This window comes from Canis lupus, chromosome 2, assembly GCF_048164855.1.
Source record: "Canis lupus baileyi chromosome 2, mCanLup2.hap1, whole genome shotgun sequence".
NCBI classification, from domain to species: domain Eukaryota; kingdom Metazoa; phylum Chordata; class Mammalia; order Carnivora; family Canidae; genus Canis; species Canis lupus.
In genome coordinates, this window is record NC_132839.1 from 33,062,180 (window position 1) to 33,082,025 (window position 19,846).

The following is a 19,846-nucleotide window of genomic DNA, read 5'->3' on the forward strand; positions in this document are numbered from 1 at the left end:
ACACCTACACCTACACCCACTACACATCAAAATTTACACCTAGGGCAGCCCGGGTGGATCAGGGGTTTAGCACTGCCTTCAGCCCAGGCCGTGATCCTAGAGACCCGGGATCTAGTCCCACATCAGGCTCCCTGCATGTGTCTCTGCCTCTCTGTGTGTGTGTGTGTGTGTCTCATGAATAAATAAATAAAATCTTAAAAAAAAAACCTTACATCTAAACTTAACCTTACCATAACCCTAACCTTACCCCTATGACTACCCATAACCCTACCCTAATCCTACCACTAACCCTCCCACTAACCCTAACCCTAATCCCTAACCCAAACTCTACCCTAGTCCTACCCCTACCCAACCCTAAACTAAACCAAATCTAACCATAACCCTAACCCTAACCTGACACCTACCCTTATCCCTACTCCTAACCCTAATCCTACTCCTACACCACCTCTACCCCTACCCCTAATCTAACCCTACTACTAATCCAACATCTACCACTACCCCTAACACTAACCCTAACCTGCACCTAAACATACCCCTAACCCTACCCCTACCCATCCCCATATCTTTACACCCACCAATACCCCTATCCCTACCCCTAACCCTGACACTAACCCTACTCCCTAACCTTAACATTACCACTACCTAAACCAACCCTAAACATAACACTAACCCTAACCTAACCACATCCCTACCCCTACCCCTACTCCTAACACTACATCTAGCCCTAACTATAACCCTAATACTAACCCAAACCCAACCTCTAACCCATCCCTAACCCTACACCTGCCCCTACCCCAAACACTAATCCTAAACCTATCCCTACCCCTAATCCTACCACTAACACTAACACTAACCCTAAACATAATCCTAAACCTAAGAATACTATAACCCTACCCCTTTACCTGTCCCTACCCCCCTAACCCTACCACTAACCTAACATTAACCCTAAACTAACACCATCCCTCCCTCTACTGCTACTCCTCTCTCTCCCCTAAACATACCCAAACACTAACACTAATTCTAATCCTATTCCTAACCTTAGCCCTAACCCAAACACTAACCCTATACCTACACCTACCCCTAACCCTAACCATACCTTTACCCCATCCCTACCCCTAAACCTAACACGAAACCTAACCCTAATGTAACCATAACCCTAACCCTACCACTATGCATACCCATTCCCTAATGCTAATCCTACCCTACGCCTTCCCCTAAGCCCTACACCTAATCTTAACCCTAAACCTACCCCTACACCAACACCGACCCCTAACACTAACCCTAACCATACTCATGCTCCTACATCTGCCCTTATCCTAACTCTAACCCTACCCTTACCGCTTCCCAATCATAACCCTATTCCTAAAAGAAACCCTACTCTAACCCTAGCCCTACCCCTATCCGTACCCCAGTCCTAATCGTCACCCTAAACCTGACCCTATGACTACACATACCCCTATCCCTACCTCTAACCCTACCCCATGCCTACACCTACACCAAGCCCTAACCTACCCCTACCCTAACCCTACTCCTATATCTACCTGTACGCCTAACCCTAACCCTTATCCTAACCCTATCCCTAACCATTTTCCTGCCCCTACTCCTACCCCTAATCCTACCTGTACCCCTACGCCACCCCCTAACCATACCCCTGCACCTAATCCTTCCCTAACACCCCTAACAATAACCTAACCCAAACCCTAGCCCTAACCATAACCCTACCCCACCACTAACCCTAACCCTAACCCTAACCCTAACCCCCAATGTATTAGCAGGTTGAGCCCTTGGGAGGTGATCAGGTACTAAATGGTAGCCCTCATGAATGGGATTAGTGCCCTTATAAAACAGGCCCCAGTGAACTCCCTTGCCCCTTTCACCATATAGGACACAATCCGAAGTCTGCTCTAGGAAGAAGCCCTTCACAAACCCCATGCTGGCACCCTCATCTTGAATTTCAGCATCTAGAATTGTAAGAAATAAATTTTTGTTGTTTAGAAGCCATCTGTTTTGTAGTATTTTGTTACAACTGCCCAAATGGACTGACAATGATGTATCGGCTATTACTACAGTAGTGCAATGTAATAAACCACATGAAAACCTAGCAGATCACTAAAAGAAAAATACAGAGATCTAGGTTTCTGGAATGGTTATATACAACACCAGGCAGAAAGTTAGTTCAGGAGCGCCTGGGTCGCTCAGTCAGTTAAGCATCTGGCTTTGGCTTCAGGTCATTGTCCCAGGGTTCTGGGATCCAGCCCCACATCTAGCTCCCTGGGTAGGAGAAAGCCTGCTTCTCCCAGTCCCTCTGCTGCTCCCTCTGCTTGTGCTGTCTCATTCTCTGTCAAATAAATAAAGTCTTTTTTTTTTTAAAGTTAGTTCAAAGGTACAGATTTAATTATGAATAATAAAGACAATACGCCATTTGGTCAACAGGGATTATAAAGCCGCCTTTGGCTGTTCCCAGAGAGGAGCAGGAGCAGCGCTCAGCCTGTGTGCCTCTGCCAGACAAGCCTCTCTGCTGACACTTCCTGCAGTGTGGACCGCGTAGTGTGACCTGGGTAGACAGAGTGAAATAGAGATAATTAAGATCAGCTCTAGGAGAACCTGAAGCTGGGATAAGGATAGACAATAAGGGGTCAACGGTACCTGAAAAGGCAGGTGCAAAGAGGATGAAAAGTAGTGCTCTCCAAATATCAGAAGTTAAACCACCAACCAAAGTTAGGCAAAGAGTATTTTTTAAAATATTTTATTTATTTATTCCTGAGAGACAGAGAGACAGGGGCAAAGACAGAGGCAGAGCGAGGAGCAGGCTCCCTGCAGAGAGCCCAAGGCGGTACTGGATCCCAGCACAGCGGGATCACCACCTGAGCTGAGGGCAGACGCTCAACCACTGAGCCACCCAGGCGTCCAGGGAGAGGTTATTAATGTGATAGACAATAAAGGCTAAGTTTCTGAGGACGCTCCTAAAAGCACCCAGGAAGGAAAGGAAAACCCAACCTGGAACACACAGGAATCACCGGCTCTGAATCTCAAGGTGGCAGGAGTGCGAGTTCTCGCGACAGCATCCTGAGCCTCTCGGGAGCGTCAAGCCGCGGGAGTGTGAACTCTCGCGAGAGTCGGCGCAACCTCGCGAAGACCGGTAGTGGTCGGAGCTGGAGCGGTGTGTTTCGGCGGGTGTAACTCTCGCGAGAGCAGGCTCACTCCCCAGGCGAGTTGCCGCTGGGGCTGCGCGGTATGTCTCGGCCCGCGCTGTCATGGGGCCCGCAGGACGCACAGCAGGAGCGCGATGTTCGCCAGCTCGTTCGCCATGTGGCAGGCCTTCAGGACGAGGCAGACCCCAACTTCCAGCTGGCCCTGCACTTTGCTTGGTCCAACTTCAGGTAATGGGGTGCGGCTCCTGGGCGAGGCCGGCGACAGGAAGGGGTCTCGCAGTGCCCGGGGCGCGCGGCCCGGTCCCCGCCCCGGCGGAGCTCTGGCGCTCCCTTTGCTGGGGCAGCTTGGTGCCCTGAGGCCTTCTGCTTCCCTGTCGTCTGGTACGCGCACGCCTGCAAGGGCGGCTGTGTCGGACCGGACAGGGCAGTGAGGTTGTGAGGCAGAAGTGTTCTTACGGATTCCTCTCTCCTTGAGCTAAGCCAGATTTCTCTTACCTTGGTCTTCTTTTTTTTTCTCTCTCCCCAAAATGCACAGCATAATACATAATGGATAGCTTTTATGTTGTTGACTGTTTCTTTCCTCTAACCTTACTTTCAGCTACAATCTAAGTTCCACAAGGGTAGGGATCTTGGTCTGTTTTGTTCATTTCTTACCCCAACACCTAAATGGTAATAGGTAAACTGGTGTTCTACTCAGCCATTTAGAATTAGATATATTAAAAAAAAAAAAAAAAAAAAAAAAAAAAAAAAAAAGAATTAGATATATTATTTAGTACCATAAATTATTTCTTTTAAATACAAATTGTTGTCTTTGACACTAAAACATGGAAAACAAGAGTTGAGTGAGCTCTTCTACAATTTTATAATACTTTATCAGAAAAATGAATAATTCATGTCTGCTGCCTTTTTTTTTTTTTTTTTTTTTTAATTGTGGCCATGTTCTAGGCCCTAGAAATTCAGGTCAGTGAGACATAGCCTCTATCCTAAAGGAAAAGAGACAAAAGTTAATTACATATGATGTAGGATAGGAGTTTTTAACCTGAGAGCCTGAAGATAGAATTCAGGTGTTAAGAATTTGGACAAGAAAAAAAATTACACTAACCTCTAACTAAAAAGTAGCATTTTCTTAAATTACAAATGAAAGCAACAAGCAATACTGGTTTACCTATGACTATGTCAAAGGTAGAAATCACATAGTTTACATCATAAAGTTATGGCAGATTTTTCTAAATATTTTTTATTCTTTAATGTGAGTTATGGATCCACTGCTAGATCTTGTTATTTAATGCTTTAATAAATAGGTCTCTTATTATATCACAAACATTAGAAAAATTCACAACCACATTTCAGTATACTTGGTTTTCTTTGTATTTCAATTTATGGTTTAAAAGCGTTATTCAGAGAAGAGATCCCTAAATTTCACTGGGCTTCATTCACTATGGTATAAAAAGATTAGGAACCCTGCCCTAGAGTATTATGGGAAGATGAAGGAATCAGAGGACAAAAGAGGCTAAGGCTGACCTGTGCTTGAGCAGCCTCCTTAGACTACTGAATGGCTATTTGCTTGGATGATAGAGATGACTTGACAGGGATGCAGTCCTGGAAATATATTGCTGAATATAGGGTATCTGTAGGGCTATGGAGGGCTCTGAAACTTCTTTAGGTATATGGCAAGATTCATATAAGAATTGCATTTTATCTTTTAGATTTCATCGTTTCTTGGATGTTAACAGCCACAAAGTAGAAAAGACAATAGAAGGGTAAGTTAGTTTCATATATGTGTGTGTATATATGTACATATTCAGAAATTTATGTATATTCTTGTAGATATTTTTATTGTAACTATCAGTTTATTCTTTATATTTTAGAATATATGAAAAATTCATCATTCATTCTGATCTCAGCAAAGCTGCTAGTTGGAAGAGATTAACTGAAGAGTTTCTAAATGCATCACTACTGAGCATAAAGGAAATAAAGGTAAGCCTTATATTGTGACATTTCATGTATATTTTATTGTTTCCAATCTATTATCATCAGCTTGTTTCTGTTACTGTTTGAACATTCTGTTTTATAATCATCTGCTAATTGGAGCAGAACCTTCTGGAAATTGACTTAAGCATTGTCATCAAATCCAGTGTGCCTCAGGCTTGTGATCAGTGAAAAGGCATGTTCTTGTTTGTCTTCTAAGCTGAACCTACTATGGAAATTGAAATCGACTGGCACAAATAATAGCACTGTCTGGCTGTCTTAAAACTTTTAAATGGCTTTTCAGCACTAGGTAATAATAGCTACTTATGTATTGCTAATTAGATACCAGGTGCTGTTCTAAGCACATTCATATATTCAGCTGAGGGTCTCTAAGATCACCCATAGACTTGATGATTCACTAGAGGGATTCACAGAACTTTTAAAACACTGCTATCCTCACTGTTAGGTTTATTATAGTAAAAGGATACAGATTTAAAATGAACAGAGGGAAAAGATACATTGAATAAAGTTCAGAAGAAACCAGGTGTGCCTTCCTATTGGAATTGTATGAGAGTGCACTTAATTCTAACAGTGGCAATGTATGACAACATATGCAAAGTGTTTGCAAACCAAGGAAGTTCACCTGAGCCTTGGTGTCTAGCATTTAGTTGGGGGTCAGTCACATGGATGTGCAGTACACATGTGCTTGACCATAGTTCTTCAGTCTCCAGTCCCTCTGAGGTCAAACTAAGGACCTCAGGCATAAGAAAATGCATTCACCATAAGTCACATTGTTAGCATAAACTAACTAATCAAACTGATACTACATGACCAAAGGAATCAAACTGATACTGCATGACCCAAAGCATACAGAAACACTATCTTAGCAGGATATTCCAAGGGCTCAGAGATTCTCTCAGGAGCTAGTAAAGGGCCAGTCTGAGATGATTAGAGTTTGGGCAACTCAGGCTTCCTGAGTATATCCTTTATTTCACATATATATTAATTCACCCTCACAATAAGCACTACGAGATATTCTGTAATTGTTAGGCTTCCTCTTTATCTACACTGTGGGAAGTGGTAAGGAAGAGAGCTTCCTTCCTCATAAGGAAGAGAATTTTAGATAATTTTTGAAACTATCAATTTAAGGAAAGGCTATAAAAAGTATTTCTGGAAACGAGAGCTCCACAGTACTTTGAATCCATGCCCTAAGGATTAAAAACACACTTCTGTATATTATTCCTGAAAGGACCATTTTGAAAGAGAGGAAGTAAGTAAATCTTTTTTTAGATCTTTTCTTGATTTTTTTTTTATATAGCTTCTTGTATAGACTGTAGAATTTAATAATCTAGATCCAATGGCAGGGCACCTCGGTGACTCAGTCAATTAAGCATCCGACTCTTTTTTTTTTTTTTTTTAAGGGAGAGAAAGAGAAACAGGCAGAGGGAGAAGTAGGCTCCATGCAGGGTGCCTGATGTGGGTCTCGATCCCGGGTCTCCAGGATCACGCTCTGGGCGGAAGGCGGTGCTAAACCACTAAGCCACTGGGGCTGCCCTAAGCATCCAACTCTTAATCTCAGCTCAGATCTTGATCTCAGGGTCATGGGTTCAGGCCCTGTGTTGGGCTCCACACTAGGCATGGAGCCTACTTTTATTTTTTTAAGATTTTATTTATTTTAGAGAGAGAGAGAGACCGCAGGAGTATGGATAGGGGGAGAAAGGGACAAGCAGACTCTCCACAAGCAAGGAGCCTGATATGGGGCTCAATCCCAGGACTTTGGAATCATGACCTGAGCTGAAGTCATGCTTAACTGACTGAGCCAACCAGGTGCCCCAGGCATGGAGCCTACTTCAACAACAACAACAAAAGAAACTGGTGCAGCCACTAGGGAAAACAGTATGGAAATTCTTCAAAAACTTAAAAATAGAATTACTATACAACCTAGCAAGTGTACTACTAGGTATTTATCCAAAGGATACAAACATAGTGATCTGAAGGGGCACCTGCACCCCACTGTTAATAGCAGCAATGTCCACAATAGCCATACTGTGGAAAAAGCCCAGATGTCCATTGACAGGTGAGTAGATATAGAAGATGTGGTATATATACAATGGATTATCATTCAACCATCAAAAAAGAATGAAATCTTGTAATGATGTGGATGGAACTACAGGGTATTATGCTAAGCAAAATAAGTCAGTAAGAGAAAGAGAAAACGTGAAAATAAGAGAAGGGAAGGAAAAGTAAAATAAGATAAAAGTGGAAAGGGAGATAAACCATAAAAGACTCTTAACTATAGGGAACAAACCAAGGGCTGCTGGCGGGGAGATGGGTGGGGGGATGAGGTAACTTGGTGATGGGCACGTGATATAATGAGCACTGAGTGTTACATGCGACTAATAAATCACTAAATTCTACCCCCTGAAACTAATAGTACACTATATGTTAACTAAATTGAACATAAATAAAAATTATGTGAAAAGATGACATAAAAAATCAAATTAACATATATTTTTTTAAAAGATTTTATTTATTTATTCATGAGAGCTACAAAGAGGCAGAGACATAGTCAGATGGAGAAGCAGGCTTCCTGTGGGGAGCCTGATGCGGGACTTAATCCCAGGATCCTGGGATCACGCCCTGAGCCAAAAGCAGACACTCAACTACTGAGCTACCCAGGCATCCCAACTTATATTTTTAACGTTAAGTAAAATTGTTCATATCTTCTAAATGTAAGTGCCAGAATCCTAACTCTAAGCAGTGTTCTTTTTCTTTACTACAATTAGTAATTTTGGTCAAAGCATGATGTATATAGCTGGTTGGTAGGCTGTGTTTAAACCATTAGTGCTGATTTGTAGTTCAGTGATAACCCAATTGATGAGTGTCTCAGGCTCAAGCTCCTTTATAGAAGTTACTCAAAAAATGAATAAGGTATAGGAGTGGGGAAATGGCATCATTCATGTCCTCCTCCCATGACCAAGAGCTGCTTTTGTGCATCCCTACAGTGCTACAGGGCAATAGTTATAAACCTTGGCCAGGTAGGGAGGTCTGCAAAGGTGCATTGTGTGCCCTTTCCCTGTACACACTTTATTCGTCATTCACCTTTCACCTCATTCAGGTACACAGAATCCAAAATAGATAATAATCTGATACTTCCAATTCTTACTGAACATAATAGGTTTCTATACTGAGAGATATTTTCTTTAAGTATTTATATTTTAGACTTCATTTTTCTTTCCACTTTTTAAATTTATTTTTATACTTTTATTTATTTATTTAGTTAGTTATTATTGGAGTTCAATTTGCCAATATACAGCATAACACCCAGTGATCATCCCATCAAGTGCCCCCCTCACTGCCCGTCACCCAGTCACCCCCACACTTCGCCCACCTCCCTTTACCACCCCTTGTTCGTTTCCCAGATTTAGAAGTCTCTCCTGCACTATCTCCCTCTCTGATATTTCCCACTCATTTTATCTCCTTTCCCCTTTATTACCTTCACTATTTTTTATATAAAAATTTATTTTTTTATTGGTGTTCATTTTGCCAACATATAGAATAACACCCAGCGCTCATCCCATCAACTGCCCCCCTCAGAGCCCGTCACAGAGTCACCCTCACCCCCCGCCCACCTCCCCTTCCAACCCCCATAGTTCCTTTCCCAGAGTTAGGAGTCTCTCATGTTCTGTCTCCCTCCCTGATATTTCCCATTCATTTTTTCTCCTTTCCCCTTTATTCCATTCCCTATTTTTTATATTCCCCAAATGAATGAGACCATATAATGTTTGCCATTCTCTGATTGACTTCATTCACTCAGCATAATACCCTCCAGTTCGATCCATGTCAAAGCAAATGGTGGGTATTTGTCGTTTCTAATGGCTGAGTAATATTCCATCGTATACATAGACCACAGCTTCTTTATCCATTCATCTTTTGATGGACACTGAAGCTCCTTCCACAGTTTGGCTATTGTGGACATTCCTGCTATAAACATCGGGGTGCAGGTGTTCCGGAATTTCACGGCATCTGTATCTTTGGGGTCATTCCCTAGCAGTGCAATTGCTGGGTCTTAGGGCAGATCTATTTTTAACTCTTCGAGGAACCTCCACACAGTTTTCCAGAGTGGCTGCACCAGTTCACATTCCCACCAACAGTGCAAGACGGTTCCCCTTTCTCCACATCCTCTCCAACATTTGTGGTTTCCTGCCTTGTTACTTTGCCCCATTCTCACTGGTGTGAGGTGGAATCTCATTATGGTTTTCATTTGTATTTCCCAGAGGGCAAGTGATGCGGAGCATTTTCTCATGTGCTTGTTGGCCATGTCTATGTCTTCGTCTGTGAGTTTTCTGTTCATGTCTTTTGACCATTTCAGGATTGGATTGTTTGTTTCTTTGCTGTTGAGTTGAATAAGTTGTTTATAGTTCTTGGAAACTAGCCCTTTTTCTGATAAATCATTTGCAAATATCTTCTCCCATTCTGTAGGTTGTCTTTTTGTTTTGTTGACTGTTTCTTGTGCTGTACAGAAGCCTCTTATCTTGAAGTCCCAATAATTCATTTTTGCTTTTGTTTCTCTAGCCTTCATGGTTGTATCTTGCAAGAAGTTACTGTGGCCAAGTTCAAAAAGGATGTGGCCTGTGTTCTCTAGGATTTTGATGGAATCTTGTCTCACATTTAAATCTTTCATCCATTTTGAGTTTATCTTTGTGTATGATGTAAGAGAATGGTCCAGTTTCATTCTTCTGTATGTGGATGTCCAATTTTCCCAGCACCATTTTTTGAAGAGACCGTCTTTTTTCCAGTGGATAGCAGGAAAGGCTTTGTCGAACATTAGTTGAACATAAAGTTAAGGATCCACTTCTGGATTCTCTGTTCTGTTCCATTGATCTATGTGTCTGTTTTTGTGCCAGTACCACACTGTCTTGTTGACCAAGCTTTGTAGTACAACCTGAAATAAATCTGGCATTGTGATGCCCCCAGATATGGTTTCTTTTTTAATATTCCCCTGATTATTCGGGATCTTCTCTGATTCCGCACGAATCTTATAACTCTCTGAAGAAAGTCCATGGTATTTTGATAGGGATTGCATTAAATGTGTAAATTGCCCTGGGTAGCATTGACGTTTTCACCATATTCATTCTTCCAATCCATGAGCATGGAATATTTTTCCATCTCTTTGTGTCTTCCTCAATTTCTTTCAGAAGTTTTCTGTAGGTTTTAGGGTATAGATCCTTTACCTCTTTGGTTAGGTTTATTCCTAGGTATCTTATGCTTTTGGGTGCAATTGTAAACGGGATTGACTCCTTAATTCCTCTTTCTTCAGTCTCATTGTTAGTGTATAGAAATGCCACTGACTTTTGGGCATTGATTTTGTATCCTGCCACACTGCCGAATTGCTATATGAGTTCTAGCAATCTTGGGGTGGAGTCTTTTGGGTTTTCTATGTAGAGTATCATGTCATCAGGGAAGAGGGAGAGCTTGGTTTCTTCTTTGCCAATTTGAATGCCTTTAATGTCTTTTTGTTGCCTGATTGCTGAGGCTAGGGCTTCTAGAACTATGTTGAATAGAGGGGTGAAGGTGGACATCCCTGTCTTGTTCCTGATCTTACGGGAAAGGCTCCCAGTGTTTCCCCCATTGAGAATGATATTTGCTGTGGGCTTTTCGTAGATGGCTTTTAAGATGCTGAGGAAAGTTCCCACTATCCCTACAATCTGAAGAGTTTTGATCAGGAATGGATGCTGTATTTTGTCAAATGCTTTCTCTGCATCGAATGAGAGGATCATATGGTTCTTGTTTTTTCTCTTGCTGATATGATCAATCACATTGATTGCTTTACCGAGTGTTGAACCAGCTTGCATCCTGGGAATAAATCCCACTTGGTCATGGTGAATAGTCTTCTTAATGTATTTTTGGATCCTACTGGCTAGTATCTTGTTGAGAATTTTTGCATCCAGGTTCATCAGGGATGTTGGTCTGTAATTCTCCTTTTGGTGGGGTTGTTGTCTGGTTTTGGAATTAAGGTGATACTGGCCTCATAGAACGAGTTTGGAAGTATTCCGTCTCTTTCTGTCTTGCCGAACAGCTTTAGTAGAATTGGTATGGTTTCTTCTTTAAACCTTTGATAGAATTCCCCTGGCAAGGCGTCTGGCCTTGGACAATTGTGTCTTGGGAGGTTTTTGATGACTGCTTCAATTTCCTCCCTGGTATTGGCCTGTTCAGATTTTCTCTTTCTTCCTGTTCCAGCTTTGGTAGTTTGTGGTTTTCCAGAAATGCATCCATTTCTTCTAGACTGCCTAATTTTTTGGCGTAAAGCTGCTCATAATAAGGTTTTAAGATCATTTGTATTTCCTTGGTATTGGTGGTGATCTTTCTCCTTCACGATTTTATTAATTTGAGTCTTTTCTCTCTTCTTTTTAATAATGCTGGCTAATGGTTTATCTATCTTATTAATTCTTTCCTGGTTTTGTTGATCTCCTGCTTTTGTTGATCTGTTCCAAGTTCTTCTGGTCTGTATTTCATTGAGTTCTACTCAAATCTTTATTAACTCTCTTCTTCTGCTGGGTTAGGATTTATTTGCTGTTTTTTCTCCAGCTCCTTTAGGTGCAAGGTTAGCTTTTGTATTTGAGTTCTTTCCAATTTTTGGATGGATGCTTGTATTGAGATGTATTTCCCCCTCAGAACTGCTTTTGCTGTATCTCAAAGATTTTGAACAGTTGTATCTTCATTCTCATTAGTTTCCATGAATCTTTTTAATTCTTCTCTAATTTCATGGTTGACCCTGTCATCTTTTAGCAGGATGGTCCTTTACCTCCACATGTTTGAAATTCTTCCAAGCTTCTTCTTGTGATTTTGTTCTAATTTCAAAGCTTTATGGCCTGAGAATATGCAGGGGATGATCCCAATCTTTTGGTATCAATTAAGACCTGATTTGTGTCCCAGTATGTGGTCTATTCTGGAGAAAGTTCCATGTGCACTTGAGAAGAATGTGTATTCAGTTGCGTTTGGATGTAAAGTTCTGTAAATATCTGTGAAATCTGTCTGGTCCAGTGTATGACTGAAAGCTCTTATTTCTTTGGAGGTGTTTTGCTTAGAAGATCTGTCGATTGCAGAAAGCGCTACATTCAAGTCACCAAGTACATGTGTATTATTATCTAAGAATGTCTTAACTTTCGCTATTAATTGACTGATATACTTGGCAGCTCCAACATTCAAGGTATAAATATTGATGATTGTTAGGTCCTATTGTTGGATAGATCCTTTAGGTATGATATGGTGCCCCTCTTCATGTCTCAGTACAGTCTTCGGGATAAACTTTAATTTATCTGATATAAGGAAGGCTACCCTGGCTTTCTTTTGAGGACCATTTGAATGGTAAATGGTTCTCCAACCTTTTATTTTCAGGCTTAGGTTTAAAATGAGTCTCTTGTAGACAGCAAATAGATGGGTCTTGCTTTTTTATCCAGTCTGAAACCCTGCGCCTTTTGATGGGGTCATTAAGCACATTCACGTTCAGAGTTACTATTGAGAGGTGTGAATTTAGTGTCCTCATGATACCTATTCAGTCCCTGTTTTTGTGGATTGTTCCCTTGGACTTCTTCTTTCTGTTACAGAATCCTCCTTAATATTTCTTGCAGAGCTGGCTTGGTGGTCACATATTCTTTCAGTTTCTGCCTATCTTGGAAGCTCTTTATCTCTTCTATTCTGAATGAGAGCCTTGCTGGATAAAGTATTCTTGGCTACAGGTTCTTCTCATTTAGGACCCTGACTATATCCTGCCAGCCCTTTCTGGCCTGCCAGGTCTCTGTGGAGAGGTCTGCTGTTAATCTAATAGTTCTTCCCATAAGAGTTAGAAATTTCTTGTCTCTTGCTGCTTAAGGACCTTCTCTTTATCTTTGGAAATTGCAAGTTTCCCTATTAAATGTCGAGGTGTTGAGTGGTTTTTATTGATTTTAGAGGGGGATCTCTCTATTTCCTGGATCTGAATGCCTGTTTCCCTTCCCAGGTTAGGAAAGTTCTCAGCTAGGATTTGTTCAAATACATATTCTGGACCTCTGGCCCTTTCGGTGCCCCCGGGAAGCCCAATTAAACGTAGATTTTTCCTTCTGAGGCTGTCATTTATTTCCCTTTATCTATCTTCATGGTCTTTTAATTGTCTCTTTTTTCTCAGTTTCCCTCTTTGCCATCAACTTGTCTTCTATGTCATTCACTAGTTCTTCCACCTCGTTAACCCTCATCGTTAGGTTTTCTAGTTTGGATTGCATCTCATTCAATTGATTTTTAATTTCTGCCTGATTGGATCTAAAATCTGTAGTCATGAAGTCTCTTGAGTCCTTTATGCTTTTTTCTAGAGCCACCAGTAGCTGTATAATAGTGCTTCTGAATTGGCTTTCTGACATTGAATTCTAATCCAAATTTTGTAACTCTGTGGGAGAGAGGATTTTGTGATTCTTTCTTTTGAGGTGAGGTGTTCCTTCTAGTCATTTTGCTCAGTGCAGAGTGGCCAAAAACAAGTTGTACTAGAAGAAGGAGAAAAAGAGAGAAGAGAGAAAAAAAAAAAAAGTAAAAGTATGGGAAGCAAACAGAAAACAAAAAACAAGGGGGAGTATCCTCTTATTCTATATACTGTAATCCCTCGACTTCCCCTGGAATTTTCCAGTGCTGCTTGGTCAACAACTTGCTTTTCCCCTGTCCGTCTAGCTGGTCTTCCTGGGGAGGGGCCTGCTGTACTGATTCTCAGGTGTGAGCACCTGGGAGAGCTGCTCAGTTCCTGCCTGGTGCAGGGCTCAGTAGGAGTTGTTTATCTTGTGAGGCCCCAGGAGGAACAACAACAGTGGCGGTGGCCAGCTTTCCAGCCCTGGAGTCAGATCCTGCAGTAACTACCACAGCTCTCAGTCTGCAGGGGCCTGGATGCTCCGGGGGTGAGGGCCACTGATTTACACAGCTTAGGCCGCTTGGTGGCAGGAGCATCCTTGCTGTCCTGGGCCCTCCCGGCCTCTGCAGGTTGGAGCACCTTACCTTGGGCTGTGTCCCCCAGTGCCCTGGGCTCCTGGGCCTGCGCCACTGGAATCACGCTCTCGGCACCCCCCCGTCCCCCGCCACCCCGCAGGCGTGCACTGCAGCCCTTTAGGGAGCTCGACCTACGGTGTGTTGTCCACTCTCCCCGAGGGCACAGGTCCTCTATTAGTGCCCCTGGGAGCCTGAGGGCACCCCCGCCCCTCCTGGGATCCTGCTCCAACTCCCTGGGAGCACCTTTCCACCCGGGAAGGTTGGTAAAGCTCTTGCTTCTCCGGGCCTGGGCTTTCCTGTCCTGTGGGAGCACTCGCAGTGCGGCCTTAGCCCGGCTCCTCGCGGGGCCCCTCCCCCTTGGATGCTCTTTAATTAATTAACTTATTTTTTTCCATCTTCCTACCTTGATAGGAGTGCGAACTCTTCTCACTGTAGCATTCCAGCTGTTCTCTCTTTAAATCTCAGACCAAATTCATTGGCTTTCAGGATGATTTGAAAGTTATCTAGGTAAATTGATCCGGACTGGTGACTTGGGGACCCCTATTCTTCCACCATCTTGAGCCCTCCCCTCTCTTTTCACTTTTTATTCCACTTTTCTCTGTGGAATAAAAGTTCTTTGTTAAAGAACTTTAAATTTCAGTCATCTAAGCAGGTGAGAAATTATAAGAAAAGGGCAACTCCTTGCACTCTTATTAGTGATATATTTCCTAAACATTCCTAGGAAAGTTTAGCAAGTGTTTAGTGTGTCCCTGGCATCATACAAGGTGATAGGAATACAGAATAAACAGGACATGATAATCACTGCCCAGATAGTTTTTTATTTTTTATTTATTTATCTTTTCAGATAGTTTTTTAATAGTTATTTAATTATGATAAACATTATGGATACTTATATAAGGTGGTACAGATGGTCCCTGACTTTCAGTGGTATACAGGCAATTCACATTCCGTAGAAATTCAGATTTTGAATTTTGATCATTTCTCAGGTTAGTGATATGCAGGGGGAGAGAGAAAGGGACAAGCAAACTCCCCACTAAGCAAGGAGCCTGACATGGGACTGGATCCCAGGACTCTTGTAATGCTGGACAGTGATAACAAGCCACAGCCCCCAGTCACCCAGGTGTTCATGAGGGTAAATGACCAATACACTTAATAGCCATTTTATACCTATACAACCATTCTGTTTTTCACCTTCAGTACAGTATTCAATAAGTTACATGAGATATTCAGTACTTTATTATTAAATAAGCATTGTGTTAGATGATTTTGCCCAAAAGTAGGCTAATATAAGTGTTATGAGCATGTTTATGATAGAATAGGCCAAGGGTGCCTGGCTGGCTCTGTTGGTAGAGTATGGGACTTTTGATCTTGGGGTTCTGCATCCAAGCCTCATGTTGGGTGTAGAGATTACTTAAAAATAGTGTAGGCCAAGCTATGATGTTCAGTAAGTTAGATATATTAAGTACATTTTGGACTTAAAATATTTTCAGCTTACAATGACTTTCTTGGGATGTAACCCTATTGTAAGTGTGGAAGAAGACTTGAATACAACATAGAATAGGAAAAAGAAAAAAAAAAAAGAGCAGAATAGGAAGAGTTCACCTGGTCTTTCAGCATCAGACACTTACCTCCTTGAATTTAACCCATCTCTTCTTTCCAGCATAGTTTATGACAGCCCATTTGGGGTGTTTTTATTTTTTGGTAACTTTTAAACATGGTTTTGTTTTATTTTGTTTTTTCCATTTGGGGTGTTTTTATTTTTTGGTAACTTTTAAACATGGTTTTGTTTTATTTTGTTTTTTAAGATTTTATTTTTATGTGTTTATTTTAGAGACAGTGTAAGTAGGGAGAAGAGCAGACCAAGGGGAACAAGCAGACTCTGTACCAAATGTGGATCCAGATATAGGGCTTGATTCCACAACCCTGAGATCATGACCTGAGCCAAAATCAAGAGTCAGATGCTTATCCAACTAAGCCATCCAGGCACCACAAATATGGTCTTTTAAATATAATTAAAAAAAAAAAACAACTTAAAGAGAAGTTGAAGAATAGTAAGTAAACTCCAGTGTATTCTTTGCTCAGGTTCACTAATCAGTCTCTTTTAATCTGGAATACTTCCTCAGCTTCTCCCCAACCTCCCCCCTTGATCTTGACATATTTTAAGAGCACAGGCCAATTATTTGGTGACTTGTCCTCAGTTTTGGTATTTTTGACAATTCCTCATTATGATTCAGGTAATGCATTTTTGACAAGTTCTTTATACGTACACATTTGAACTATAAAAGAGACTTCGAGATTAGAATATATTTAGATATAATTCATGTTTTCTAAAACTAGAAAAAATATTGGGGACATAACTGACATGGGGTTTTCTTTTCTTAAACTAGTTTTGAAAGTTCTCACCAACCTCAGTGATTGATAATATTTATATTTTGTTTTCAAGACAGATGCACATTATTCCATACTGTCACTTCTTCTGTGTCTATCTGATTCACCTTCAAACAGCAATTATGTGGAAACACCAAGAGATAAAGAAGTGGGTACGTTGCCAAATGTTTAATATATAACAAAAGCAAGATTGGTGACATTAAGATTTTTAAAAAGTTGTAAAAATCTATGAGACTAAAACATTTCTGTTGGTTTGAATACAATTGCAATTCCTCTGTTAAAATTTAAATTCTGACTTAGTTAACTTTCAATTATTTAAAGAGAAAAGTCACTTTTGACAATAAGTTAAATTTTAAAATGTGTTAGAATATCAATTAATTGAGTGTTTCAGTATTTTTGAATTTCCATCTCCTGAGTGCATTTTATTATTATTTTTTTAAGAGCTCATTTATTTATTCATGAGAGACAGAGAGAGGCAGAGACACACAGGCAAGGGAGAAGGAGGCTCCATGCAGGGAGCCTGATGTGGGACTCAATCCCAGGACCTGGGATCACACTCTGAGCTGAAGGCAGATGCTACACCGCTGAGCCACCCAGGCGTCCCACCTATTTTGAGTTTTGTTAGACTTTTTTCTTATAGTTTTGGGGATTTCTCCCACATAATTTTGGGGATTTCTCCCACATAATTTTGATAAAGCTGATTAAATTCTTCTGTTACATTTTAGAAAAGAAAGATGATTTTGACTGGGGAAAATACTTGATGGAAGGTGAAGAAATTGACCTTGGTCCAAATGTAGACACACCAGTAAGTGGCAATAGTTTTACTATTGAAAATATGCATATATGTCAAGTGATACGTTTTTTATGATTCCTTTCACCTTAGAGCAACTTAACCAAAACAAGAACACTGTTCACTAAATGAGAGTAGTTTATATTCAAAGATTTATTGAGATTTTGCAGTGAGTCAATAGTACTAGGAAGTTGAATAGAATGAATGTTAAGTATCCTTTATAGAGCTGTGAATCTTGGGGGTTTTGCCATCAAAAATAATTTCATGTTATAATAGTAACTTTGAAGACATTTAGAAAAAAGTGTCATTAGATATACTTTTTGCTCTTCTTTGGAAGTTTTCTTAATCTTTTCTTATTTTTTTTTTTTAAGATTTTATTTATTCATGAGAGACACAGAGAGGCAGAGACACAGGCAGAGAGAGGAGCAGGCTCCATGCAGGGAGCCCGATGTGGGACTCGATCCCAGGACCCCAGGATCACGCCCTGAGCCGAAGGCAGATGCTCAACCAGTGAGCCACCCAGGCATCCTTTTTTTTTTTTTTAAGATTTTATTTATTTATGAGAGATACAGAGACAGATAATCTTTTCATCTAAATAGTTCTAGTCACCGTACACTCGTAAGGGTAAAATATATTTCCATTTTGTATCAGAATTGGTCTGAAGAAAGTGAAGACGAAGATGATCAACAGCCATTAAGTAGAGAAGACTCTGGGATTCAGGTGGACAGGACACCGTTAGAAGAACAAGATCAAAACAGAAAACTGGGGCCTCATATCAGCTGGAAAGGTACTGTGTATTCTCAGATGTTGGCATCATTTTCTTGTAGTAGGATAGGCTCATTTTGGGAATCAGTTCTATGTAATTTAAGGTATTGGTAAGTTCTGCCATCCTCATAATCTTTAAACCATTAGTAGACCTATAGTGTCTAAGAAGTGATACTATGATACTACAGAATTAATATGAAAAGAGATTTAGAGTAAAATCTGTTCTCTTTTTTATAGTTCTAAGAACTTTAGTAGCCCTAAATGTTTCAGTTTGTTTTTTATTGGAAAAGGGTTGACTTTGCTAAAGTTAGCTAAATAAAAGGAAAAAAGATCTATATGATTGAATTTTAAATTGAAATGCTTAAGTTTTAGTGAAGACTATGAATGAGTAGACTCTAGAAAGGACTGGACGCAGTTTAGAGGCAAGATGGTGGAAGAGTAGGAGTCCTCACCTCACCTGGCCCCACCAACTTACCTGGATAACTTTCAAACCATCCTGAACACCTACGAATTCGACCTCAGATTTAAAGAGAGAATGGCTGGAACCCTACAGAGAAAAGGGTATTTGCTTCTAACAAGGTAGGGAGGTGGGGGGAAAAAAAAAGAATCACGGGGAGGGGCCCCACCAGGAGCCGGGCTAAGGCTGGGCAGCGATTACAACTGAGACAGGAAAGTCCAGCCCTGGAGAAGCGGGAATCTTAAAAATCCTCACCAAATTCTTCCCAGACGGAGAAGTCCTCAGCAGGGAAATTGGGCAGAACCGCAGGAGGGCCAGGGATGCCTCCATTCTCCCAGAGTCACTAATAGAGAGCACTGCACACCGAGGCCAATCTCGGTAAAGGGCTGGAGTACGCAGCCGGTGGGGCCTCGGGGAAAAGCTATTGGGTCAGGTGGCAGCTCTGGACGGAGGGGTCTGTGCCCTGCTGCTTTCAAGAGCTGCGGCCCAGGAGTGCAATCCCAACAGAACAGGCCCCAGATCTCAGGTTGCTGGGGAGGGCATAGGATAGCAGGAGCCCCCAAGCTGTGTAGGTCAGCGCCCCCCCCCCCCCGCCCCCCGCCCCAGGAGCATCTAGGCCAGTGCGGACTGGGACTGCGGTAGTTACTGTGGGGAGCTGACTCCAGAACTGGAGACCTGGCCACCGCCAGTGTTATTGTTCTTCCCGGTGTCACCTTGTGCCCGGGAGAGGTGGGGCCACCAGGGAACAGAGACCTCAGGAGGTAAACCGCTCCCACTGAGCCCAGCACCCAGCTGGAGGCAGGACATCTGCCCCAGGTGCACACACCTGAGAGTCAGCACAGCAGGCCCCACCTCAAAAACCACCTGGAAGGACTGGGGAAGAGCACGTTCTTGACCAAGCAGCACTGGAAAGCTCCTGGGGAAGTCGAGGGATTTATAGTATATAAAGTAGAGGGTACCTTCTTTTTTTTTTTTTTTTCCTTATTTTTTCTAGTAGAACTCGTTTTTATATCAGACTAAAATTTTCCAGTATTTTTTCTCTTTTCCTACCTTAACTACAATATTTTACCATCTTTTCATTTCTAAGTTTCTTCCTTTCTGACTTTCATGTTTCTACAATAACATGTCTTAGATGTATTTTTCACTTCCAGATTCCCTTCAACATATTCAATTTAATTTTGGGAGATATACAAGATACGATTTTGTTTTGTGTTTTTTGTTTTCTTTGCCTCATTTTGTTCTACAATAGTGGAAGTTAATACCTTCTAAACCATGACCAGCATGCACCCAGAACCAAGTGGAATACCGTGCTGGTTCATTCTG

The 19,846-nt window shown here is 41.5% G+C and overlaps 1 protein-coding gene across 15 annotated transcripts in view; it reads left to right on the forward strand.

Annotated features, from left to right (window-relative positions):
* The first annotated feature begins 3,111 nt into the window (after positions 1–3,111).
* TUBGCP5 (tubulin gamma complex component 5) overlaps positions 3,112–19,846 on the forward strand; it is a 96,500-nt gene continuing 79,765 nt past the window's right edge. For 3 of the 15 annotated variants that reach the window (XM_072795215.1, XM_072795175.1, XM_072795220.1), the window contains exons 1-6: positions 3,148–3,380; positions 4,859–4,912; positions 5,021–5,129; positions 16,567–16,663; positions 17,237–17,316; positions 17,953–18,088. In XM_072795215.1, the coding sequence (XP_072651316.1) occupies positions 3,235–3,380; positions 4,859–4,912; positions 5,021–5,129; positions 16,567–16,663; positions 17,237–17,316; positions 17,953–18,088 (622 nt within the window). In that variant the 5' untranslated portion in view covers positions 3,148–3,234. Of the gene's footprint in view, positions 3,381–4,858; positions 4,913–5,020; positions 5,130–16,566; positions 16,664–17,236; positions 17,317–17,952; positions 18,089–19,846 lie in introns of all 15 variants that reach the window. The other 12 variants (XR_012016024.1, XM_072795152.1, XM_072795163.1 and 9 more) reach the window with 7 other exon arrangements.